Source organism: Sus scrofa, chromosome 1, assembly GCF_054392235.1.
Source record: "Sus scrofa isolate SSC_HxYL_T2T_F1_AM1 chromosome 1, Sscrofa_HxYL_maternal_Yorkshire_Landrace_v2.0, whole genome shotgun sequence".
In the NCBI taxonomy this organism is placed as follows: Eukaryota; Metazoa; Chordata; class Mammalia; order Artiodactyla; family Suidae; genus Sus; species Sus scrofa.
Window position 1 is genome coordinate 281095226 of NC_139383.1, and position 26780 is coordinate 281122005.

The window sequence follows — 26780 nt, forward strand, 5'->3', positions numbered from 1 at the left end:
GTTGGGAGGGCGGGTGGTTTCTACGTGATGTCTGTAAAGCAGCATGGTTGCCACCGAGCATGGCCCCAAGAGCAGATGATGGTTAGTGACTTTTATATATTTAGGGTTCACATATTTAAGGAAATCAGGATTTCAGACTTCGTTACATGTTAGAATGCGGAGTAGAAGTTATCCCAGAGAATCTGTCTGGATTTGATGCAAATTAAATATCACATTTATCTGCAGCTTCAGTCGGGTCCATTTAGCGGAAGTGAGGTGCGGGTCACGCTTTCTGTGGCAAAGCTCTGTCTTTTGAGACACTCTGTAGTACACGCCTAACTTAATCCTGCTTTCTTCATCTCATGTTCACAGTGGTGATGCCTTCATTATCAGAACCATGAGAGTTTAATACAAAATCTGCCAAATCTACCCAATCTTTTACGTGGAGCTGCCTGGAACCTGGTACAGGAAAGAGTGATAGACTCAAGTCCCAGGCAGCTGCTGGCACCTGGCGTCAAGTCAAGCATTTATAGAGTGACTTTTACACCAGTTTCCCCTTAGCCTTTCCCTGGGAATGTGCAGTATCCCAGACTGGTTAAGACAGACGTGGGTTTGAGTCTTGGCTGAACCACTTGCTGTGTAGTCTCGGCCAAGTTGCTTAACCTCTCTGAAGTTACAAGTCTGGGGACCAGTGTTGGCTGTGCTGCTGCCAGGCTCTGAGACAGAAAGGCTATACCAGGGGATCCAAGACGCCCCTAGAAAGCTCTAATAATTTATGATTTTATGTCCCCTCCTTTATCCATTGAGAGACCAAACTGAACTGATTTTGTTTCTCCCAGGAGAGGAAACAGCTAGAAATGCCTACTCCTTTTGGTTTTTAAAGATTTGTTTCAGACAGGGCCTCGCTGTGGCCGCCGGTGATCATCCTGCCGTTTCTTCTCTGACCAGCCCCTAGGATGGGTGCATGGCAGGAGGGCCAGCATGCACATGGCAGTGCCCGGGCTGGGCTGGGGAGGCCCCAGGCCTCCCGGAACCACCTTGAGAGAAGGCTAGAGCTGAGGCTCCATGCCTCCTTTCCTTTGCCTCTTAGAGGGACCCCTGCAGCCTTCGTCTTTAACAGGCCTGAGACGTGTGTGCACAGGGCACATCTGCGCAGGAGAAAGGGTGCAGAGGAGGAGGGAGGGCGGCGGTTGCCGGAGAGAGGGCCACAGGTGGGGCCATTCGGCCCAGGCCTCCTCACAAGCATCATCCTATTGGAAATGCCCTTAGGTCTGGCCAGACCTGGGAGAGACAGGACACAACCCAAGGGAAGCCAGGAGCTGCCTGGGCCTCCGGCGCTCAGGCTCCCAGCAGCCTAGGCCTGGCCTGGGGCCAGCCTGTTACCATCTGGCTGGAAACACGCTGGTGAGTGCAGCTTTAGATAAGTGACCATGGCTCCCTTGGTCCCCTGGGGAGGGTGTGTGGTGGGCTGAGCAGCCCCGACAGTGAGGAAGAGAGCGGATGGCTCTGAGGCTGTGGAATGAAAGGTTTAGAAGCTGCCAAGGCTTGAGTGCAGAGGTGTTTAATTGCAGAAGTGTTTCTGGCTGAGTGACGTCCCCAGAACAAAGAGTCTGTTGGGCCAGAGCACAGAGGAAGGTTTTGTCTCCTAAGACCAGAACCTGCCCCCAAGCTCTCAGAACAGGCCTGATAAGAGATCTCTGCTGATTGGCTGCAAGGGACCATCTGCCGTTTCCTCCAGCTTAGTCTGACACTAGAAAGGGCAGGCCCTTCAAGTCCTCCCTCCAGGCTCTGCCTGCCTGCCCTGCCCCAAGCTTCTGCAGCCAGGTGCTCTGTCTCGTGGGGTAAAGCCTTGTGTGGGAGCTCAGGGGTCAGATGAGTCACAAAGATTCTGCTACTAACAATTAGTGCCAACATTTGGAAGGGCTTTGCTTTAAAAAAAAAAAAGTTAAATTCTAGTACATTCAAGTTACCTCCATGGTAAAATCACTGCCGTTCCCTCCCACGCAGGTGTGCTTCCTTAAGTGGGAGAGAAAGGGGCTGGTGGCATGCAGGAGCCCTGGAATGCACTTGGTCCCTGCTGAACCTTGAACGTGAAGAAGCAGAGGAGCTGAACCACTCAAGGTGCCAGGATAGGGCCACGCCCCTGGGTCTTTGCCTGGACTCATCTCCACCAGGGACCCACTAGTAACTCAATTTCCCAACTCCCAAGTCCACCTGGAACCTCTTACAAATCCTTCAAGACTCAACACCAAAGTCCTTCTTCAGGCCAACTTGTTCCTTCTCCTCCACAACAGGCTCAGTCACACTACTTTAGTAGACTTCATGGACCAAATGCCCACAGGCCCTGGCAGGCCCCTCTGCAGACACTTGCCACACTGCGGTATGACCACAGTGCCCGCACGGCCCCCCGCGTTCCCGATTTGGGGTACTTTGTTGTGTTGGTCCCATAAATTCTAACACTGTACTGGAAATTTTGGCTTGGAGAGGTGCTTTCAGAGAAATCCTTTGTCAGAACTGATGTGCTGATTTTAGGGTCTAGAACTGATGGGCCCTGGATGGGTCCCAGTGCATTCATTACTCTGCCATCTCCCCCAGACTGAGTTCCCGGAGGTTAGGATGTCATTTTCACCTGCCCCAAGGCCAGCACCGTGACAGGCAGAGAGTAGGGGCTCAGCGATTGTTGGCAGCTCCACAAGGTGTAAAATCACACGCCTGATTGCACTGAGTTCCCTCAGCAATCCTGGGACGTGACTCTTACCCCCATTTTACAGAGAAAATTGAGCTCCGAAGAGTTAAGTAACTTCCTCATGAGCAAACAGCTAACCAGGGGTAGAGGCTGGATGCACACTTAGGCCTTTATTCCTGTGTTATGTATCTACCAGCTTAGTTCAAGCTCAGGAATGTTCTGAGATTGTTGCGTCAGATACCAGAGATGCTTAGGCAAGAAGGGATCTATTGCGTAACCATCGCCTGTCTCACATCAGAATCATCATATCATTCAGCTGAGCCTTCCTTTTCTTTCTTTTTTTTTTTTTTTTTTAACTTGGGCGCATTTTATCAAGACGTATTAGCAGACTCTGCCCTCTCTTTCGGAACTTCTGATTTAAAACAGACACGTGTACAGATGAACTAGTCGTCAGCTGTAGAATGCCAGAACTGAAAACAGACTGTTTTTTTTAATTACAATCTCCCATTTCTTTCTTTTCTTTCTTTCTCTCTTTCTTTCTTTTTTTTTTTTTTTTTTTTTTTTTTTGCTTTTTAGGGCCGCACTCGAGGCATGTGGAGGTTCCCAGGCTAGGGGTCCAATTGGAGCCGCAGCTTCTGGCCTATGCCACAGCCACAGCAACATGGGATCCAAGCCGCATCTGTGACCTACACCACAGCTAGTGACAACACTGAATTCTTAACCCACCGAGCTAGGCCAGGGATCGAACCAGCAAACTCATGGTTCCTAGTCAGATTCGTTTCCGCTGCGCCACAACAAGAACTCCCAATCTCCCACTTCAGAATTAGGAAACCAAGACCAAAGACAACTCCTAGCTCCATGTGTTGACGCTTACTGTGGGCCCAGAACTATACTAACCACCTGTTTCGCAGTATCTTGTTAAATCCTCAGGTAGGCACGATTTCAATCCATCCCTAAGTGACGGATGGGGAAACTGAGGCTCTGAGTGGAAAGTGACTGGCCTGATGTCCCAGAGGGAGAATCAGAATTTGAATCCAGGTCAGTCAGTCTGCTCCAGAGCACAAGTCCTCAACCTGCACACCCAGGAGAGAGCTTTCCAGTGAGGTGCTGTGGCAGATGCTCTGCCCCTGCCGCCCTGCAGACAGTGCAGCCTTGTCTCTTGCACCCTTCTGCACTCAGGTTCAGCCCCTCTCTAGAATTAGCAAGAAACTACTCTTCCCAGTACGGGTGGTTATTTTCAGAAGTGTGGAATAAGTGTAAAACAAGATATTTTTGGTAAAACTATCTCCCTGCTTAAATAACGAAGTGTCTGACTTGGAGCAGATGCGAGGTTCGTTTTCGCAGAGACGAATCCAGGCCTCATCCGATAGCCCGTTGGGAGGGCTCGTGAGGTCCTGGATGAATGAGAGGCTGAGCTTCCGGGGGCCGGGCTCATGCTCCCCCTGGAGTGGGGATTCCCAGAGTGGAGAGTGCAGAGGGGCGTGTCCCAGCTTTCGAGTGAAAAGGCCTGAATCCAGACCCAGCCTGAGGATGCTACGCCTGTGAGCAAGTCACTCATCCTCTCGGTTAAGCTTCCCTAAGGAACTGCAGGGGTTAATGGCGTCCTACACACGGAAGTGCCTAGTGCCGGGGTCTTGGTCAGGATTCAGAACCTCCCAGCAGCCCCATCACTCCTCTGTAATGATGTGCCGAGAATTACCGTATTTAAGAGGGCGTGGAACCCTCATCGGACATTCTAGGCAGAAGCCTCTAAGGAAACGTGTGGGCTTTAGAAAGCCCTCCTTCCTATCCCGCAGCCCCTACAGCGTGGGCATCCTACTTTTGCTGCGAGCACACTTTCTTTTCCTCTCATCTGTCCTTTCTTGGGTGAGCACTTACCGGAGGCCAGTTCTGTGCCAGGCACAGTACGGGAGCTTGCAGGCCAACACTGGGCACCTTGTGCAGAGCCCAGAACTTAGGCCTGGGGTTTTTCCTATGAGAAGCCAGAAAGCATTGCTTCTCTTCCGAGTCTCCCCCCGTTTCCTGGCTCTACCTCGGTGCATCCATCTGAGGAATGTGGTCCCCTCACACCCCGCCCTCTCCAGTGCCTTGGCCCCAGGGACTGCTGGGGGATTGCACAAGCCTTTGGCCAGGCTTCAGTTTGCTGTGGCTCTTCCCCTGCTTGTGGCCACGGCCAAGGGAAGCCTGGCACACGGCTCTGGGGTCCAGATGGAGCCGGCTCCCGGCAGGACTTACCCGACGGCTTGTCCGTGGAGGACGGGAGGCTGGTGAGGGTGGGCATGGTGGGCAGAGGGGGCGGCAGCACCTTCAGGTTCTGGTCACTCTGGATCTCGTTGGTGGAGATCTGGTTGATGATGCGGTTGTAGGGGGGCGGCTGGTAGACGCGGGGAGGGACGGCGGGGGGCGGCTGGGGCATGGGCCGGGCAGCAGGCACCCGCTGGCAGTGCTCCTCCAGCTGCGCGATGATCTCCGACTGGTTGTGGGCCAGCGTGGCCAGGTGCTGGTACTTGTGCTCCAGGTCCTTGTACTTGCTGGCCAGCTGCAGCATGTCGGCCGTCTGGTTGAGGATCCTGTTCTCCAGCTGGGAGAGCTCCAGCGCGTTGTCCCGCTTGCGGATGATCTCATGCAGGAGCTGCATGTAGAGCTGCGTGACCCGCGAGTTCATGTTGCGGCTCTCCTTGCGCAGCAGCTTCACCTCGCTCACGATGCCGCCGTCCACCTCCACCAGCTGCTGCAGCGTCTCAATCTGCCGCTTCTGTTTGAGTAGCTCGTTGTTGAGCAGCTCCAGCTCCTGCTTGTGCACCCGGTTCTCCAGGAGCACCTCGGGCTCCTTGGAGTTGACGCAGATTGCGCCCGTGACCCGCTGCTGGGGCACGATGAAGGTGTAGGTGCACTTGTCCGAGGACTCGCCAGCCCTCTTGTACCGGTTCAGGTAGATGAACTCGCTGGGCGAGCCCTCCTCCGTGCCCTCCAAGCCATCCTTCGGGCCCGCAGCAGCTCCCAGGGTGGCCAGCAGTCCCAGCCACCAGCACGTCACGCACAGCGGCCGCATGGTCCTTGCACAATGATGGTTCTTCTTGGTGAACAGAGCCTATGAAAACCTGAAAGTAAACACAAGGGGAGACTCAGTGATGGCCCTCTCACTGCCAACGGCCTGTGCCACAAATGAGCTCAGGCTTCTTGTCGGGCAGATCTTTCCGAAAACGAAGCTTCAGGAGACAGCCCTTCCAGGAGCCACAGCAGGAGACAGGCAGGCCCCGGCAGAGGTAGAAAGGAACCAGGAGGGGCCTGGAGCATCTGAAGGCCGAAGGCCACGGCCCTGCCACTCCTGGAGCCTGCTCCAGTGCTGCAGCCGTCTCACTGAGCGCCTGGCCTGGAACTTGAGAACCACGCCACGGTAGCCTGAAGCAGGGAAGGGAGACTGATCTCCCCTCACCTCTGCCTCCCACCCCTCAGCCGTTACCTTCTCCCCGGACGCGGCCTTTGTAACACCCATCACAGTTATGACGAATCTGAATTCTGCGTGACCTCTCCATGGATCTACGCTCCCTGAGGGCCAGCGCCGTGTCTGTTTCCATCCTGAATCCCCAGGATGCTGCACGAAGCAAGCTTTTTGCAAATATTTGTTAAACGAATGAATCGCTAGACATAGCATGGCATGCTTCCGTGTGTAGCGGACAGGCGTTAGGGGAAGGATGCGTCTGGTCACGTGGCTTTGCTTTGTGTGTGAGCCAAGCTGCAGAGCCCAAACAGAAGCGAACAACTGAGTTCTTCTAGACGCTCGCATTTCCAACAGCCAGCAACCGCACGGTCCCCCTCACTGCAACATGACTAAGCCAGGTGGGAGCAGGAACCAGACATGTGCCGCCGAGGGGTTTCTATTCTTAGACCAGTCCTTCCTTCCCAGATATCTGTCGACCGTCTGGGGCATGCCAGGTGGCATGCCGGCTGCTGGAAACGCTGCCGCAAACAGGGCAGAGCCAGCCCCTGCCCTCACGGGGCTTACCCGTCATCACACAGCCCCGAGTGTTGTGAAGCAGAAACAGTGTACGCTTTGAAAGGGTAGAACAGGGAACTGACCTAACCAGAGGGGTCAGGAAAGCTTCCCTGAGAAAGTGGCCTTTCTGCTGACCCTGGAGGGAGTTAGCCAGGCCGAGAGGGAGGGGACGGACTCTCAGATCCCTCAGATCCCTCCTCTCTCCTGCTCAAGGACACGGCTCCGGCAGCTCTCCTCCAGCTCCCCGCCATCATCACATTTTCCTACAATCATGCTCGCCTTTCTTTCAACTTAAGGAAAATCCTCTCTTGACCTCACACCTCTTCTCCAGCTACTGTTCCATTTCTCTGCTTCCCTCTTTAGCAAAACCCTCTGAAGAGTTGCCCACACCCACTGTTTCCAGAGAGTCCCTTTCTTCCTGCTCCGTCTTGAGCCCGTTCACATCAGGCCGGGCTCCCTCTCCTCCCCTCCAGGTGTCCCAGACAGAACCCCCTGTGCCCTCACTTGCCAGTCCAGATGGCCAGTCCTTGTCAATCCAGGCTCGTCTGTCCAACTGCCCCCTTGACGTTTCTGCTCAGCTCCTCTCACTGCTGTTGGGCATCTCCAACTTAACTGACTCAGGGGTCAGCTCCGGCGTTCCCCACATCTCCATCCCAACCTGTTCACCCCCGTTTTTCCTATGTTGGCAAGTGGCACCTCTGCTCTTGTGGTTGCTCAGGCCAATGGACTTGAAGTCATCCTTGATTCCTTTTGGTCCTAGCCTACATTTAATTCATCACCAAATCGTAATAGCAATAGTCTGGGAATAGTCCCAGAATCCTGCGGCTTCTCCCCACCTCCCGCTGTACCGCCCATCTTCACCTCTCGCCTGGACCTGACTGGTCTCCCTGCTCCCGCCTCTGGCCATTACAGTCTGTCCTCAACCCAGCAGCCAGAGCGAGCCTTTGGAAAAGTCAATTCGGGTCACTCTTCTGCTTGGAATCCTCTGGTGGCTCCTCATCGTGGAGAAGACGCTGATGGGTCTCTCGGTGCCGCCCCCCCTCCCCCGCCTCCGCTCCCATCTGGCCCTGCTTCCTCCCTGACCTCATCGCCACCTCCTCTCCTCCCCGCCAGTGCTGCTGCAGCCGCGATGGCCTCCTGGGCCTTCCTCAAGCTCACTGACTGCACGGGGCCTTTGCACGTGCTGCCCCTGCCCCCCAACTCTCACCTCCTTCCTTGCTGTGCACACCCTCTCTGCTTCCAGGGCTTTGCTGAAATATCGCTTCCCCGTGAGGCCTTCCTTATTTAACATTTATAATTGGGACCTCACCACCTTCCGCCTCCAGAATCCTTCTCACCATCAGATGTGCGCTGTCTCCCTACCCACCCCCATAAATGGAACTCCGCGAGGGCAGGGGCTTGTCTTTTTGGTCCCTTGCCACTCGCTGTGCCTAGCACATGGCCTGGACTATGTAGGAGCTCAGCAAACATTTGTAGACTGGTGTGAAAAGACACAGCCACCATCCGTTGCCACACAGTAGGGAGGGCTACAAAGCAGGGTGCAGCAAGTGGGGCCAGGGGAGCCCATGATAGGTGACGGCCTGCAGGGCAGGGGGGAGCGGCACCGAAGGAGACCGTTTCTTGTATTTATTATAAACACCCGTTAACGTCCACTCACTGAGTGCCTCCTATGTCCCTGGCCCTGCACCCAACATGTGGAAGTTCCCAGGCCAGGGATCGACCCTGGGCCACAGCAGCCACCTGAACTGCTGCAGTGACAGTGCCAGATCCTTATCCTGCTGGGCCAGGTCCTTAACCTGCTGCGAACTCCCTGCACTCAACATTTTGCAAGGGTTTTCTACTTGACTGATTTCTCACAGTATCTTTGTGGTAGATCCTCTTGTTATTTCCATTTTACGAATGAGGAAACAGAGACTCGGCGGGGCTGTGTGCCTTGACTGAGATCACACGACTGGAAGGTGGCAGAACCAGGACTCAGCCCTGGTCTGATGGACTCAAACCTTCCAACTCTTAATGACCACACAGAGACGCACTTGCTCTGGTTTCTAGCAGTGACGGGTTAGCATCACGACTTTCTGCCTTCACGTTAAGTTATGCTGAAACAACAACCCCGACACAGAACCTGGAAGGTGTTGTCTTTCCCAGACCGCTCTGGGGGCTCCTTTGGTGGGCAGCCTGGGTCCCGGCTCCCCCTTGAGCTGGACATGGGCAGTTACAAAAGGACCGCTCTGAGCTCTTTTCCACTTGAATGAGGACGCCCAAGCCGGGTGCCGAAAGCCAGCTGGGGCCTCTCAGGCCAGGCAGAGAAAGGTGCTTGGAGTCTCCCAGCTGGGTTGGGCCATGAGCTAGGGCTGCAGTGACGGTAGTGGAAGCCGAGCTGAGTTTGTGTTTGTCTAGTTTCCAACTCACTTCAGCCGCGCCTGTGCCTGCGGCCACACCCAACCCACAGTGATGGGGAGGAGCCTGCTGGTGCTGCTCCCCCACAGGCCCATGGCCTACCTCTCTGTGCCCCGGTGGGGGGGGGGGGGTTGCTGCTGCAGTTGCTGGCCCAGTGAGGGTGCCACCTAGGCCAAGAAACTGCCACTGGCCGGAGGAGGCAACTCGGCCCCAGGCCTCATCACCTGGCAGGGTGGCGCTGTTTACCACTGAGTCCTGTCCCCTCCCAAGTGTGGGCTTTCTCAGCCACCTGGGCAAAGCTTTGCCCCCTGGACTTGCGATCCCGAAGGCTGAGCCTCTTCTGTGAAGTGGGGTGACCCAACCCACCTTGCAGAGCAGGTAAGGAAGGGGGACGTGTTTCCAAAACCAGAGACGGGAAGAGCACGATAGCAGCACCACAGCACCACAAGAGCTGACTGACGGCGGGGTCAGTGCGCGGGCAGTGGGGTCGGGCACTCGCTCCACCCTCTTGGGTCCTCCCCCTCCCCCAGGGGGTGCCATGACTAACGACCCCCTTTCTCAGAGGAGGTCCTTGTTCCATGTCATAGAGCTGGGCCTCCCCAGGAGGTCTGTCTGGTGTGTCCTCCCGGCCCTGAAGGGGCCCGCTAGTCAGACAGGTCCTAGTGTCATGCTGTCCCCAGCATCTCACACAGCGCTGGGCACAAACTGGGGAGGCAGCAGACGTGCACACGCAGGCAGAGACCGTGCCATCTTTAGAGAGCGTTTCTTGTGTCTGTTTGATGAAAAAGAGAACCAGGCTTGGCAGTTAACACTCGTACGGGTTTTCAGGTTCACACGCTCCGCCTTCTCCCCGGTAATCGGTGATCGGTAATCGTCACGACGTTAATGAGTGGTTAGTAGTGTCCCACCGTTTTGAGGTTGAGGAAACAGAAGTCAGGAAGGCGTCAGGTATCTCGCTCAAGGCTGCATTGCTGGTGGTGGGACCAGTCGTGGAGCCCCAGAATTCTGGGTCTCGCGGTCCCATTTCCATGGGGTCTGAGCTTGGCTGGAGTGACGTGGATCCGACCGGGTCCCAGGGAGGCTGGGAAGGAACAGGGGCCTGTGCTGTGGGTCCCAGTGAGGTTGGTATTCCCTTCCCTTTATAAGTGGGGACACTGCAACCCAGACAGTCTAAGTGACATGACTCAGTCTAGAGCTGGGGTCGACCTGACACCCAGGCCTGTGATCTCTGTGCAGCCCTCCGTCTTGGAGTAATTTATTTTCCTTAAAGATTCCAACCCCCTTCCTCAGGTTTTTGCAAGTTTGGCAGTTCTTAATGGGCAGGAATGAGTTTGTTTACTTTTGCTCTCTTGATATTTATTCAACTAATTGCATCCCAAGAGAAATAACCCCCAGCATTCCAGCCATCCTAGGCCTGGAGAAGAACTCAACACCAATCAAAGAGATGCTCCTCAGTTTCTTCCTATGACCAACAAAGAAAAGCAAATCCAACTGTTTTCCTTGGCTTTGAAATGAAAATAAAAATGATTCTTGAAATTGCTTTTCCACATTGTGTTGTGAGGAGTTTCCATTATGCACGGGTTTCCCTCCGCACAAGTGGGGCTGGTGTGACCAAGCCACGTGACAGCCTTTGCACACTAGGAGGCTACCTCCCTGGGGCTTGGGTCCCACCCAGCCTCCGGTGGGCAGCTCTGAGTGTCCCTGTTTGGCCTGCTGTGGTGGGGCTGCACCCTGTGTGTCCAGGGCCCTGCTCAGCACCCCAGCACTGCAACCCCAAGTAAGGGGCCACTTGGTGGGAAGAATTGTTTTCCTGAGATGGAGCTGTGCATCCTGCCCTGTAGCAGAAGCTGCTTTCCTGGGGTCGTCTTGTGAGTTCTCACCCCAAAGTTTAGGAATAAGACCATTTCAAATCCTGAAAATAATAACTACAGCTAATTAGCACTATGACCCAAGCACTTTATATACATTATCTCACTTCCTCCTTCCACCAACCCTGGGAGGGAACACTGCTATTTCAGGATTGCCATGCCTGGTGGCCCAGGTTGTGCACTATGCAACTCTAGAGAGCACAGCTCACATTCGAAGTCTTAGTAGTTTTGAGTATTTAAATAACAGCAATTTTTTAATTCCCACAAAGGTGCTTTTGAGGCTAACAGAAGAGCTGACAATTATCCCCACTGCAGGTGGAAAACTATTGAGAGTCATAGTCCATGAGTCATTTTGCCTAACATCACCAACTTAACTAAGTAACAGAGTCGGTAACACAACCCCCAAATATATACTGTGCTGAATGTGTAGAAATGAAAGGTCTGAAGTGGCAGAAAAGTCGAAAGAGATTGTTCTCTGACACCCGCCCCCCCAAGGAAGGGGGAGAATGGGAGAGTTCCTGGGGCCCCCAGGACTGCTGACCCCAAATTAAATCCAGCTCTCATGATGGTGTTTCACCATCAGTCCACCTTGTAGTCTTGGGGGGGCTCACAGAACCCATCCTCCCTCCCCAGCCAGCCCTGGCCCATCATCCTGTGATCACACATGAAAGCCAGGTATGAGTCCAGCCCAGAGGCAGTGCAGGGGGCCTGAGAGGGGGTCTCTGCCAAGGCAGTAAGGGAATCTGGAACGACCACCTGGCCCCCAGCGTGCCCCTCTGGCCCTGACAGGAAGCTGGGAACCTGGGCTGTGCTTGGGTGAGTATGAGGGACCCAGGCACCAGTCCTGGTGTTCAGCCAACATCAGGACAGGAAAGAAAAAGCCACAAAGTTGCAAAGTTACAAAGCTTTTCCTACTAAAACTGGTTAGGATGTATACTGTGCCAGTCAGATGGTACCAACCAATGGGAAGTCCAGGGGTGAGGGAGGGATCCCAATAAAGGGAGATTCCAGAAGAAAAGGCCCTAGAGGGCCCAGCTGACTGCATGACCAGTAAGATCAATAATAATAGCTGTCATCTGCTTGTCGTGAGCTTACTGTGTGCCCATCTATACTCTCTCTCATGTGAACAGGGGACCGGGTGTGCTGGTTGGCCCCGGTCGAGGCTTGTTGTCGTACTCTTAATAGCACCCTTTTTATCCTCAAAAGTGTCCCGATTACAAACAAACTGTGTGATCCCTTTATCTAGGAGAGAGACATTGTTATCTGCATTTGCAGTAGAGGGAACCCAGGCCCAGGAAGTTCAGGTCACTTGCCTAAAGTCCCTTGGAGCGAACGTGGGGACTGGGATTCAGCGGTGGATGGCACGGTTCATGCCCGCATTTCCATCAAGATTGTCTCTCCAAGCAGCATGAATAAAAGGTGCCTGTGTTTGCTTAATGGCCAGGATGCAGACTACTTCTCAGTCACTCTCGACTGAAAAAGTAGAAATGGCTTTCAGGCCAGCATAAGGGTGAGTCTTGTTGAATGTTAGAAACAGTTTTTTAATCATCCAAGTGGTGAGACCCCAACATGGGCAGCTAGGATGGGCAGTGGCATCCTCGCCGTAGAGAACCGGGAGGAAGAACTGTGCATCGCTTGTCCTGGTGATTCACCACCAGCCTGGAGGCCAGGGAGGGCATAGCCACATCGCCAGCTGCCGTCCCCTCCCAGCCCAGGATCCTGTGAATCACTCCCCGCCAGAAGGCACTGTGGGCACCCGGGGGTCTGGAGCCGATTCCCAGTCTCTGCCAGTTTAGCTCTCGTAAGATGACCTTCCAATGAGCTATGCGTCCAGCCAGCCAGCCGTCCATCCATTTTACCTTCCCAGCCAGCCAGCCAGTGCTTTAGCCTGGATCTAGCCCTGTCGTGGGTGATGGGAACACAGGCAGAGAGAAGCGGGTAGTGTAGGATTAGACGGACTTGCCCCAAGGAGTGGCAGCAGATGGTTGAATGTACCCGATGCCCGGCTCTGGTCCTCCTGCCACTGGTGCGTGGCTGGCTCCAGGGCAGGGGCAAGTTCGTGGAGGAGGCTGGTTGTGGTCATACTGTGAAATCATTGGGTGAGAGGGGATGTGGTTAGGCAGTGGGGAGCTGGGTGCCTTTGCCAGGGGGGACAAGGATGCTGCTGTTCCTTTCTCACGGTGCATTATTTGGGAACCATTTTGAGATTCCCCCAAAGCCTGCACACTGAGCCCCCTGTGCCAGGAGCCTCAGCCAACAGAGCAGAGGCGGGAGAGTCTGCAGAAGCCATTTCAGAGCCCGGCTCCTGAGTTGGCTGCTTCATTTCCGGCAGAGCCTGGTGGGCTCTAGAGCCTGGAACTGGGGGAGCCTCAGACGAGAGGGAGAGCCAGGACCTGGGTGGACCTTGGGAAATCCAGGCCTTGCCTGGAGCTGCTACTCCTGGGCCAGGCCGAGGGGTTGGCACCACGGCCGCCTCAGCCTATTGGCAGGGCTCATCCTTGAGCACTGATCCCGGCAGCTCAGTGAGGCAGGGGCGACGATGATTCCCCATGTCACAGACGAGGAAACAGGTGGCGCCCTGCCCAGGCCCCAAAACCACCAAGTGGAGGGCATGGGGCTTAGAACCAGGTTTGTCGACTCCAGAGCCAGCTTTCTAAGCCGCACCGTCGTTCCCGGCCTCCCTGCTCCCCGGCATCCACGTTGCATGCTGCGCCAGGCCTGTCTTTCTAAGACTCACATCTGGTGTCAGTGTCCTGCTTAAAAACCGAGCCCATGCGGTTGTGTCTTCCTGCCTCGGCGCGCACCGCCCCTTCTGCCTCAGCGCCTTCCCCGGGTCCTGCCTGCCTTCCCTGCCCGGTCCACCTTCTCGGTGAAGCGGGTCTCTTGCACTGAAGCCCCCTTCCTCCCCCAGCTCCTGGGAGCCGCCACACAGCCTGGACTCAACTGGTTCTCTTCCCCCAGACCGCGAGCTTCTTAAAAGTAGGGTCAGGGCGGTTCCCCTTTGGATACCCAAGAGCCAGGATGGCACCTGGGTTACCAAGTAGGAATTCAAGGATTTCATTCATCAAACACATTTCCTAGGCCTTTCCCTTGTGCCAGTCTCTGTGCCTGGGGCCGGAGGTGGAACGGGAGCAGGTAGGTCCCTGCCCTCAAGGGGCCACGGTGGTAGGTAGACAGAGCGGGCACTGGTAACGCAAGTGTCACTGCCCTGATGGGCGGCTCTGGGGCCGGAGGCCACCTCGTCCAGCTGGGGTGAAGCGAGCGGTGTGTCACCGGGTTTGTTGGGCAGCTCGTTTTTCTCTGGGTCGGAGGCTCCCCTCCTCCTCCCGCCCTTCCTTCCCTTCTTCCATTCAGACCCCTTCTCTGCCTGTCCCTGGGTGGGTATCAGAGGTCTGGCAACAACTGAGAGGTGCCACCTTCCCTGCATGGAGGTGGGAGTGGGACCATCTCGGGCAGGACTTGGGTGGCTCCTGGAGCTGGACGGGTCCTCAGGCCTCTCTCAGAGATAAGCACAGAGTCCATTCTGGGCTTCTCTGCTTTGGTCCTGGGCATGCCTTTCTGGAGGACTACCTGCAGGGGGAGGCTGGGGCCCTGGGGCCACCGGCCCCGAGACAGGCTGGTTTCGGCAGAGAATTGACCTAACACAATAGCTTGATTGTGAGAGGCCTGGCTCCCCTACCCCGCGTGTTAACATTTCTGCGATCGGAATATGTCTTATAATTGATTGTACGTGTAACGGGACATGGTACCTTTTTAACTCCCCGCGCCCCCAAGGCTGTTATTAAGTCGGTCATATGGCTTAGAGTCGTTGTGAGGCATGTGGTTTTGTCAGAGAAACTGCCCTAGAATGAGGTTCCGCTGTGACCCAGCTACCACCACAAACTCCTAGCTGCCACTGGCTGAATGACCCTTCTATTTGGGGCGTTTTATATAAATTCACAGAAAAGAAATGCTATTCAATGAATTGATTCATTCTTGAGATTCCCGCAGTGTGTTTGTCCAGGGTGGCAGGGGCTGGGGTAGAGTAAGCCCAGATCTGCATCTGAATCCTTGCTTTTTGGCCCGCTAGTGGAGAGGCCTGGGCAGAGGGTCTGTACCCTCCGACCCTCCGTTTCCTTTTCTGTGAAATGGGGAGAGCGTCACGCGTCTCCTAGGCCCTTCTTGGTGCCGCACGCCTCCTCCTTACGCGTCTCCCATTGCTGTGTGTTTGTGTGACTCTGAGATTCACCTTCTGCCTCCTCCCACTGGGCTGTGGGTGCCTTGAAGCAGAGCCCTTCCCCCGTCAATTGCGACGGTTCGGGTGAAGTGGACTATGACTCAGAGAGAGGCCAGAAATTGAATGTACTTGCCTTGGGCGGGGCTGCCGCCTGTTCTGCTGTTTGTTTTGCTGTAGCTGCCCGTCGAGGCTCCCTGAGCTCCTCCCAACCAGTACCTTAGGCACAGAGGGGAAGGTCGGCCCCAGGCCCTGCCCCACGGAGCTGGTGCCAGAGTTCGTGCTGCTGCCGTGGGACAGCGGCACAGAGCCCCCGGCGCATGGGTTTTGTGTTAAGACAGCCTGGCTTGGAATCCCACCCCCCCTCCCCCAGACGTGCCAGGCAGCTGTGGTGGGGACTCCTCTGTAGGAAGGGTGGCGAAGCCTACTGTCTTATTAGAGGTCGGCTTCTCTGACCAGCAGGTGATGCATGGGGATCAGGTAAGCACATGGGTTTCAGATAGGACGCTGTTGTAGCATCTCTAGGACAGCAACCAAAATAGACTTGGCAGCGTGACACCTTGAACAGGGCAGTGGAGTGAGGCAAGAAAAGGCATGGATGTTGGAGCCATACTGACGACTGTTCACCTCCCACAGAATCGCCAGTCATGTGACATTGGGCAGCTTGCTTCTCTTCTCTGAGCCTTAGTTTTCTCATCTGTACAATGGGATGCTCAAACGAGACTCTACCTCCTAAGGTGGTAGTGAGGATGAATTGAGATAGCGCTGTGCCTTATGTAGCCCAGGGGTCCTTAATAAACCACTGTGGGATGGAGGAGTGGATACACAAACGGCTTAGTTGCTCTGCCCATGAGTTTGCAGCAATACCGTGCAGTCCCCTCCTATGCCATGTGCTTCACACATTTTCATCTGCCTTTCCTGAGTAATAATTAATCTCATTTTTGTTAGGGCTGTGTGGTCACTCAGAGCCTCTGCACTCCAAGCCTCTCCAAATGCTTCCAAGACCTTGTTTAGAAACCACTGAAATGTCTGGGGCCACAGGAGTGAAGCTACTGTCCTGGACACCAGTGTCGATGCACCAGTGTTGGCTGGTGTAAGATCCACTGGACTTGGCCGTCTTGTGGCCAGAGTTGGTGATGGGGATGAAGTTTAGGGAAGGGGTCCCTGCCTCACCCTCTGCAATCCCAGGACTGGCCTGGCACTGGTCTTCCTGCTTTGTGGACCTCCTGCAGCACAGCAGTGGCTCACTTTCCTTGCCTCCTGGTTCTGGGGAGGGGACCCGCAGGCAGGGGAGAAGCACTGATGTTGGGGTAGGATGCTCTTACGGTAAGGTTGGTATCAGGTGCACCCGAGGGTCCTCTTGTTGGGGTATCCACACCCTTCCTTTGTGTGGACTTCTAGGACCTGGACATGCTGGGGTTGCCCCAAACGTAAAGCCCCCTCCCTGGGCTCCTGGGAGGACCCCCAGTGTGGGTGGCGATAGTGGCCATAGCATTCACTGGCTCAGCCTTGCGGGATTTCTTGACAACCCCAGCGGGATGTGTCCAGGACAGGCAGAGAAGCTGGGTCTCTGCTCGTCCCCCTCTGCCGATCCTCATTTGGCTGCGGCTCATTATACTCTGTAACGGATGTTTTCTGAGGCTTTGCCACACACCAGGCACTGTGCTAAGGGCTTCCAGGTCATGATCCCGTGTGCACCTCCTAGAAGGCAGTGCTGCAGTGTGGTTCAGAGTGCTGGGTTCAAGTGCTGGCGCTGGCACTGAGGAACCACGTGCCCTCACCATCTGTGCCCCAGCTGCCTCACCTGTGGAATGTTGAGACGAACAGTACCCGTGTTTTAGGGTGGTCGTGGGGACTCCACCGTCTGGTAAGTGCCTGGCTCAGGGTAAGTGCCATGTAGGTGTTAGCTGTGACTAAGAGATGGGCACTGCCGTTGTCCCATTTTCCAGATGAGGAAACAGAGGCTTGGAGAGGCTAACTGTCCTGCCAGCGTTACTTGGCTCCTAAGTAGAAGAGCTAGGATTTGAACCTAGCTCTGGAGCACCACCTTACTCTGCCTCAATTTGGGAAAATGCACATGGGGAGCGTTTGGCCCGCTTCGGAAGTGGCATTCTCAACTTTCGGCAGAGCCCCGGTGAAAGGAGATCCTTTGCTAAGTAACCAAACTGGCCTCTGGGAGCTCTCATAATCCCACAGCAGAGGCAATAGCTGACCCGTGACACACATATCACAGGAGGAGAAGGGAGGGATCAGCGAAGAATTTCTGTTTGGAAATGTTATCTAACGAGCACTTTCAAGGGACTCGGAATGCGGAGCCCGTGCTGTCCCCCTGCCGGGTGCCCGGGAAGCCCGGTCCTCCCCTGCTTCCCGGCCAGGCCACGTCCAGCCTGCTGGAGACCTGGGGCTCCGTCCAGTGCGAGGAGGGACCAGACATCCCAGGGCTGCTGGGAAACCAGCAGCCCTGTGCCCCGGAGGCCCGGCGGCAGGAGCCTCTGGAGGAGGTGGCCCTCCCCCCAGACCTCTCGGCTCCTCTCCTCCCGGCTGATGGTGTGAGCAGAAGCAGCTCCAGGCGACCCCTGAACAAGGGCACCCGCCCGGCTCCCCTCACGCAGGACAGCGCTTGCTCTTGCTCCTGCCTGGGCACAGTCTCCAGCCAGGGTGCCTGGAACCCAAAGCTGAAAAACAACTTCCCAGCTCCGCCGTCCGTCCGCGACTCCCTCGGTCCGCTGGTCCCTCAAGCACACCCTCCATGCAAGCTCTCCCTCGCGCACACGCCCCAGCTGCCGGCCGAGCCCAGGAGCCGCCTGCCTTCACCCCAAAGGCTCTTTGTCTGAGCAAGAGTGGGGCTCTCTGGTGAAGCCCTGCAAACCCCAGCCCGTGACCTCTGGCCCCTAGAACGCCACCCTCTGCTCAGGTGGTCACAGGTCCTGTCCCGGCAGATGCCTCATTTGGCTCCAAGTGAAAGCAGAGGTGCCCGCTCTGGGGTCCAGCTGCACGCGTCCCCCTCCCCAGCTGCAGGGTCAGGGTTCTTGAACTCAGAGACCCAGGGCCAGCTGCTGCCTCACGCCCTGCTCCTTCGGCGCCCCACGGCCGGCCCCTTACCTCTTCCCTCCTGCCTGGCTCCCGGGCAGCTCCTCACATGCTTCACCTCGGCCGTCAGCAGGGCAGCCTGGCCATGGCCTCCCAGAGGGGTCCCCGCGTCGCAGGCCGGCCCGGCCGCCGAGCAGCCCTGCCTCACTGGCCTCTGCTTGCTCTGCTCTGCCCCCACCGCGGGGCTGCAGCCAGCCGGACGGGGCGGGGGGCTGGCCGGGGGTCCTGCCGGCGGCTCACGGCCTGCCTTCTCCGGCGGGGGCCGGCAGCTGCCTCAGTGCCATGCTCTGCAGGTCCAGAACTCAGGCAGCACTGCTCAGGGCTCGGGGTCCAGCCTCAGGCCGACTGCAGCAGCCTCATTTGAACTCCCAACTCCTTTGTGGAGCCTTTACATGCCGCCGGAGGAAACTGTGAGCGCAGCCTGACCCTGGTTGGCTGCAGGCACTTCTCTCCACCCACTAGTGCAAGAGGATCCCCCAGGCCCCAGAAAGGCTCCGGGCCTCCCCTCAGCCCCAGACAGAGGCGGGCCGCCCGGTGATGTCACTCTAGCTCCGGCCCCAGCTGGCCCGGCCCCTCCCGCCCCAGCCCGCTTTGGCGGCTTCCGCGGCCCCCTCCTTCCCTGGCACGAGCAGCCTGGCCAGCTCCGCTCCCTGGCCCAGCCGCTCCCCGAAGCCCGGGCAGCCCGCGGTGCGCTCTGCCGAGGCCGAGCACTTCCCCTCTGACTCAGGTCTGCTGCAGCTGAGCGGGCTCAGGGCGGGCTCAGGGCGGGCGTGTGGGCAGCGGGGAGCCAGGGCCTCCCCCCAGATCTGGATCTGATGGCTCCGTCACCCAGCATGTCACCCAGCACCGCCGCACTTAGCCCCAGGTGGGCTGCCTGGGCCGCCCCGCACAGGCCGCCTCTCCCCCTCAGCTGCCCTTCTTGGAGGGGACAGCCCTCACCTCTAAACCCTGGAGGGGGAGCCCAGGGCGGTCTGCGCAGAAGTGAGGAGGATCTGAGTTGTGAAAGTTCCTGAGACCCAGTGGCTTCTTGGGACAGTGGAAATGCCAGAGGCGGGGGGCGGGGCAGCCCTGGGGAGGGGCTCCCTCACTCCCCACCTGAGAGGCCTCGATCAAGTCACCTCATCTCTCTGGGCACCCGTGTCATGCATCAGCAGTGAATGAGCTAAGCCAGTAATCTACCCCCACGGGCTGCGGCAAGGATTCCGTGAGGTCACGCAGGAAGGGGCTTGGCACAGGGCGAGGCTGCCTTAGTGGATTGAACTCAGGACTCGTGTTGAGCGGGCCAGGCTCGAGTTCCCAGAACTTCCACTGTGACCTCGGTCCAGTTCTTCGAGGAACACATAGCGGGAGCCCTTCAAGGCCCTCAGCACAGAGCCTGTCACCCAGATGGAGCCCATGCATGTAGAGTCAGAGCAGGAGAGGAGGCAGCGCTGGAGCCCACATAGTGGGCCGTCCCAGCCCCTCATCAGCACAGGCAGGCGGAGGAGGGAGGCCAGGCCTGCAGGGTGAGAGGAGGCGAGGCCTTCGACGGGAGAGCCAGGAGCAGGCCTGTCCCTCTGCCTGGACAACAGCCGTGTGGAATATTGCCGGTGACTCATCTTTCCTTTTTATTTTTTATGTTTGTTTTATTTTTTTGTTTTTAGGATACACCGCGGCCTATGGAGGTTCCCAGGCCAGGGGTCTAATCAGCCCTGTTGCTGCCAGCCTCCTCCAAAGCCACAGCAACGCCAGACCCGATCCGTGCCTGCGATCTACCCACAGTTCATGGCCATGCCAGATCCTTAACCCACTGAGCGAGGCCAGGGATCAAACCCGCAACCTCATGGTTCCTAGTCGGATTGCTTCCACTGCGCCACGAGGGGAACTCCTCATTTTTCCTTTTTAAAAAAGTTTTTAATGATGGCGACGGTGGTGATGATGATATTTGGGTACAGATTGGGAGAGAAATTTTAACGGGGTTCTCTCCACTCCAGCCACCGAGGATCGCGTTCATGGTCCCTGGAAAACAGGTTCACCGTGGCCCCCCTCCTCAGGATGGCCACTTCCGACTCTGCCGGGAGCGAACTTTCCTTCCTGCTTCAGCTGCTCCCATCCTGCCCAGTCCTTCTCCCTTTTCCATCTGTCCGTTCCATCCCAATTAGAAGGGGACTCTATGCCCCAAGAGACCCCTGTATCGTACAGGGTACCACATGAGCCAGACAGCTGGATGCTGCAGAAACACTGTGGGGTGGGGGGTGAACATACCACCTGCTCTGCGGATTTTCCAAAGGGCCTGGAGGGGCCGTAGGGGTGCTGTGGTGGTGGCGCCGTGGCAGGCTGGGGGCGCAAGATCAGCAGAAGCCTGTGCGATGGGACCAAATTCTCCCTGAGCTGCATCCTTGACAGCCTGGACGCAGGCATATTCCCTTTCCCGGCTCCCTCCTCCCACCCCTCTCTCCGTCTCTATTCTCCAGGATGTGTTTTTTGGGAACCTGCTCTGAGCCCATACCAGGAGGCCAAAGTCCCTGTCCTCACAGAGCATGCTGGCAGGAGGGGAGACAGACAGACAGGCAGACTGGGGTACACGAGGTGTGCTGGGCACAGGGAATACCTAAACAGGAGGCCTGACTAAGCCTGACAAATCGGTGCTTCAGCTGAAACCCGAGGATGCACAAGAGTTAGTAGGTTCTGAGGCTGGCAGGAGGGTGGCCTGGACAGAGAAAGAAGAGTGTGTAAAGTTCAAAGATGGCCCTAGTGGCATCTCCCTGTCCACAGTGAGGCCTGGACGCTCCTGCCATTGGGAGGTAGGGTCCCTGCCCCCCTCCCCTGGAATCTGGGTGTGTGTGTGACTTGCTTGTAACCACTACAGTGGGAGTGACACTACCTGACTTCCAAGGCTGGGTGGGACGGCTTCTCCCTTGTTGGCTCTCACCCTCTGTGCTGGACCCTGAGAAGTCCAGCTTCCCAGGAGGTGCCTCTGAAAGATCACGCGTGCCAGAGGTCCCAGCCGGCAGCCGGCATCAACCTCCAGACGTGGGAGGAAAGAGGCCCCTGTTCACTGAGTCATCCCCAGCTAGAGGGTCTTTCCCGCGGAGGCCCCGGACGTCGGGGAGCAGGGATAAGCCATCCCAGTGTTCCATATCTGGATTCCTGACCCACAGAACCCACGAGGATAAGAAAATAGTTATTTTAGGCTGAAAGTTTGGGTGGTAATTTGTTTATACTGCAGTAGCAACAGGAGCAGACCCTGAGGCCAGAGCAGTTGTGAAGAGTTCTTCTGAGGGGCTGGGGGAGCGCAGTTTGGAGGTGAGAAGGTGAGCATGGCGAGCATGGCGGAGGAAGAGGCCTTGCTGGCGGTGGAACTGCACCCCAAGGACGGTCAGGAACCACTGGAAGGTTCTGCGCAGGACAGGGTTCCACCTTGCTTTTATTTTGAAAAGGCCACACTGGTGCCCAGTGCAGCCTAGATTGACAGGCAGTGCTGCCTCGGAGGCATCAGAGCTGCTGGGAGCCGCCCTCCTGGTGAGAGAGGCAGTTGGCCATGGGAAACTGCTCCCCCACCCCGCCCCACCACGGGGCCGGGGAAATTTCCCCGACTTTCCCTCCTTCTGGGAATAGGCAGCCCAAGCCCCTTGTTACTGAAACACATCTGCTTCCACAATTCAGAGTTCCTAGGATCCCATCAAGTGGGAGAGGAGCATCAGAGTGGCCTGGCGCTGTCCGTCTTGGCTCAGCCCCTGCCCTGTTGTGGCCTTGGGCAGTCGAGCACGCTGCTGGGGAGCGTGCACTGGGGAGTCAAGTTCTGGCTCTAGCACCCAGGAGCTCTGAGCCTCGCTTTCCTTGTGTATAAAATGAAGACGCTATGAAGGATTTACCTCGTGGGGCTGATATGAAAACTAAATAAGATGTGTCACATTAAGTGTAACACACACTGGCTAGTACATGGGAAGTGCTCAGTGAAGGCTGGCTGTGGTCATTTTAATTACCTGTGAGCTCCCCGAGCCCTGGGGCGTGTGTGGCGTGAGCCGCGTAGAGCTCGCCTTTGGTCCAGCCCAGGAGAGCAGAGCGAATAAACAGATGGCTGACGGGAAGGTAAAGAGCACAGAGACTAAGGAACCTGGGCTCAAATCCCAGCTCTGCTGCTAAATTGGCTAACTTTCTCTTTTTAAAAAGATTTTATTAAAACATTTTTTTTTTTTTTTTTGCAATCGTGGGCCACAGTTGTGGCATATGGAAGTTCCTAGGCTAGGGGTTGAATTGGAGCTGCAGCTGCTGGCCAGAGCAATGCCAGATCCAAGCTGTATCTGTGACCCCACGCTGAAGCTTGTGGCAGTGCAAGCTGAGCGAGGCCAGGGATCAAACCCCAATCCTTATGGATACATGTCAGGTTCTTAACCGACTATGCCATAGTGGGAACTCCCAGTCACAGTTTTTTTTGTTTTTTTTCTCTCGGAATATTGGGATGTTTGGCCGAGATAACTGAGTGTGTCGGGGGAGGGTTGGGGTGGGAGGACACCAGTAATGTGTGTTACGTGGACAGGAGTACTTGGAAGGGGGGCTCTGCTGTATCTCAAAACGTCCGTCTTATCAGCATTTCAGGCTTCCCAGATCCCAAACTGATGTTTCCTTTTCAGCACGTTTAAAACGCCTTTCCATTGTCAGCTGGCTTTCACTGTTTCTGACACACGGTTGGCTCTCTTCCTTGCTATGGTTCCTGTGTATGTGGTGTGGTTCTCCCCTCTGCCTTCTTTTAAGATTTTTCTTTAGGTTTGATTGTTAGCAATTGGACTACAATGTGACTAGGTGTAGTTTTCTTTGTGTTTATTCTGTTTGGGATTCATTCATTTTTAGATTTGTGGGTTGATGTTTTTCACTAAATCTGGGAATGTGTGGGGGAGCATCGGGGGCCATTGTCCCTTTCAGTATTTCTTCTGCACAATTCTCTCCCCCACCCCCTTCTAGAACTCCACTTACACACTTAGTGTAGTCCCACAGGTGACTGAAACTCCACTTATGTATGCATGTATGTATATATGTATATCTTTTTTAAAAAAAATCACTGTGCTTCAGTTTGGATCATTTCTCTTAGCTGGCTGCAAGTTTCTGATCCTTGATAGTATCTAACCTGCTGTTAACTTTATCCAAGTTATGTTTTATGTCAGGTGCTGTATTTTTTTTTTTTTTTTGTCTTAGAGTTGCCACTTGGTTTATTTTTATGAATCCCATCTCTCCCCTGAGATTCTCTATCCACTCATTCCTTCTCTCCGTCGTTTCCTAAAAAGAAAGCCCTGTACATATTTATAATAGCCATTTTAAAGCCCTAGTTTACTAATTCCAACATTTATTTAGGTCATTGGTGGGTCTGATTTCATTATTTCTCTTGCTCAGGAGCCACGTTTCCTTGCTTCTTCACATGCCTATAATTATTATTTTTTTTTAAATTGTACCCTAAACGCTTTGGATGATACATCAGAAAGACTCAGTATTTTATTGTCTTCCTCTCAAGAGTGTTGTGTTTTGGTCTGGCGGGCAGCTGAATTACTGGCATATTCCCTTCATCTTGTAGAGGCTTGGTTTTTAGGTTTTTGTTCAGGTAGGTTTATTTTGGTTTTGTCCATAATCCCAAGTAGAACCCTTAATCCTGGGTTTACTTGTAAGGCATGGATGGCCTTTCTGGGATTAAATTGAGAGCCTGAGATGTTTGCTAAGTCCCTTTAACTTGGCAGGACTTGCACTCCAAACTGCATCTTCCAGGCAGCTGCTGAACTTTCTGCCTCTCAGCTACTGCTTTCCTTTGGGCTCCTAAGAGTCTCTTTCTCTCCCCATATGCAATTTAGGGCTTAACTAAGGATTCATGGGGAATTTGTGTAGTAATTTGGGAGCTCCTCCTTCCTTCTGCGGCTGTCTCCTTTCTAGCATTTTCCCCTTCCATTTGCATCCTCAAGGTCCAACCTCTTTCTCTCCTTCCCAGCCGGTAGCACTGCTGCATTCTGTTTTATCATTCTGTGTATCACCATGGATAGGGAAGTACCTTGGCGATTGCCCCATCATTCAGGAATCACATCTCCTCCAGCTTCTATTGATTTGGGTTGCTGTCAAGTGCTTTCAAGCAGTTGTCTTTTGTATGTTGTCCAACTTTTATCATTATTACTAACCAGAGGGTTGTTTCAATACGATACACCCCTCCTTTTCAGGAACTGGATCTCCCCACGTCCCAGTTGAATTTATCTTCTCTCCCAAACCTTCTGTACTCCTACTTTTATTTGGTGCCCTACCATAAACCTAGCCAGCGGTTGGTCATTCTTATTTCAGCTCTCTGCCCTCCGTGTTCTTGGTCCTAGTCTGTTGGGAAATATCAGCCCCAATAATTCATAGGTCGGTTCAGCTCAGTGTACCCACTGGCAGATGAAAGAAACGTGTGATCCTCGCAAGTCTTGTTAGAACACCTTAAGGTAGTTACCTGGGATGCGCTGGGCATCAGGCTTAACATTTTGTAGGTATCTTTTTTCCCTCCTCCTCCCAGAACCCTATGAGAGAAGTATTACTATTTCATTCTACGAGCAAGAAGAGGGAGCTTATTAGCAACGTGCAGTCCCTTGCATCAGGCCACACTGCTAGGAAGTAATGGGACTGTGACAAAGATTTACATTAAAGATGGGAACTCTTGTGTGTTGTCCTGGAAACAAACTATTTCTTCGCTTCTAACTTTTTAACACTCTTTTTCTTGTTTTAAGATCTCTGAAGTCAGGATGCATCTTGAAGTTAAGAGCAAATCAGAGCTAAGTTGGCAGCACTTCTTTTTTACTAGAACGTTTAATGGTAGACCCATTCAACGGTTGATGACTTCTCCGATTCGAGGAAGGGTGGCAGTTCTTAGGGGCCAAGGCTGCAGTGAGGTTGACCCACGGGTGCAAAAAGGCAGGGCCTTCCTTCTCCTGGTCAGCTGATCTTGGCAGGACCTGGGAGAGTGTCAGAGCCTCAGGAAGGCTGTGGAGCTTCCAAAAGCCTCCACCCATCCACACTTAACGAAACAGCTGCCTCCGAGCCGAGAGTGACAGCTGGTCCCCTCCTCTCCTGGAGGTATTGTAGTCAGGTCCTATGACTTGCTGCCTCGTGCCTGGCAGGGGCCACATGTTTCCTAGTGAGAAGTTAGGAGATTTCATTTATGGGGAGATTGTAAGGCAGTGCTACTAGTTACCCCGTACTGCCCAGCATCACAGAGGATGTCCAGGCACACGGAAAGCCCTTCGAGGACACTGTGTCTGGTAGTTCTTGCCAAACGGGTGTATCCACAGGGTGCTCGCTCAGTTGCAAAGCAGCTTGGGGGAGCCAGTTGTCAGCTTGTGTACGTCCCATTTCATCCCCAGCTTCCCAGGCTGACTGTGGGGGGACGGAGTCAGGGCAGCACCTCACCTCAAGCCTGGACACCACCTGACAGTCAAATACATTTTCAGTCAGCAGGTACTTATTAAATAAGCCCCATCTGAACACCGAGTGTGGGCTCCAGGTCAGTTTGCCCAAAGCCAATTTAACTGAGACTTTAGTTGACTGGTTTTCATTTTGTCTTCATCCCAGTATTTTAAAGAATGTTCATCGCCGCCCTCTCACGCAGCAGCTGACGTGAGGGCTCATCCCCAAGAGGGGAGACCAGGGGGCAGGGAGAAGAGAGATTTAATTTTAGTTTGCTGGCTTTCTTTGTAGCTTCATAACAAAACCTTGACAGAAAATTTCCAAAGCTGTTTAAAATCATCCCTATCCGTTTAAAAAAATTTTAGACAGCTGCTTCTGGAACATGTTGTCTGTGTCAGACAGGACCTTTGTCCCAAATGGGAGGTGAGGGACTGGAGGCAGCTTTGTGGTCAGTGGGGACGGACCCCAACCCCCGTCCCGAGCGGCCCCTGTGGACATTCTCGTCCTGAGGATCAGCCAAGCTGTGCTGACCTTGCTTGTCTGTCCCGGGGCCCAGAGAGGCAGCCGAGCAGATAAAAGAGGGCCTCTGGCAAGAGACTGTTAGAGGGGGCCTCCTGGCATGAGGCCCAGGTGGCATCACCAAGCAGAGGTGCTGGTACTGGCGGGGAGATGGGCTGGTGTCATGGGCTGAGCCTGGGGCCGCCTTGGTCCGGGCTCTGTCCTGAGCATCTTACTTGAGGCCTAGAGCACAGAAACACGTGCCAGATGTCTGTCGAATGACTCCATGGGAACACTAGCCTTCTGAAGGTCTGTGGCACAGCCAGGGTTTCTTTCTCAGGGTCTCACGGGTGAGGACATCAAGGAGTGTCATTTGGGAGTCTGGCTAGAAGGAGGTGGGAGGAGGCCAAGAAGAGAAAGACAGGTGCCCTGACATGGCCAGGCTGTGTCTAAAGCGCGACAGGCTGCCCAGCCCCACCCCAAGCTGGCTCTGGGGGTCCTGAGTAACTCCCTCCTCCTCTGATCTGGCGCCCAGGTGCCCCCGCCCCAGCCTTGCCCTCCCCCTCCGCTCCGCTTCGCCCTCTGCCAGGCAGGTGCAGGAAGGAAGGCAGCACGTGATGGGCCTTCCAGCCCCGTCCTGCCAGGTGTGGGTGGGGCAGCAGA

The 26780-nt window shown here is 55.1% G+C and overlaps 2 protein-coding genes across 31 annotated transcripts in view; one reads left to right on the top strand and one right to left on the bottom strand.

Moving 5' to 3' along the window:
- ANGPTL2 (angiopoietin like 2) overlaps nt 1-18640 on the bottom strand; it is a 33203-nt gene extending 14563 nt beyond the window's left edge. Inside the window, exons 1-2 of one of the 2 annotated variants that reach the window (XM_005660427.4) lie at nt 18243-18640; nt 4901-5766 (exon numbers count right to left, since the gene is read on the bottom strand). In XM_005660427.4, the coding sequence (XP_005660484.1) occupies nt 4901-5717 (817 nt within the window). In that variant the 5' untranslated portion in view covers nt 5718-5766; nt 18243-18640. 2 annotated transcript variants of the gene reach the window in all.
- Nucleotides 1-26780, top strand: part of RALGPS1 (Ral GEF with PH domain and SH3 binding motif 1) — a 334371-nt gene that overhangs the window by 218009 nt on the left and 89582 nt on the right. The window lies entirely within an intron of this gene.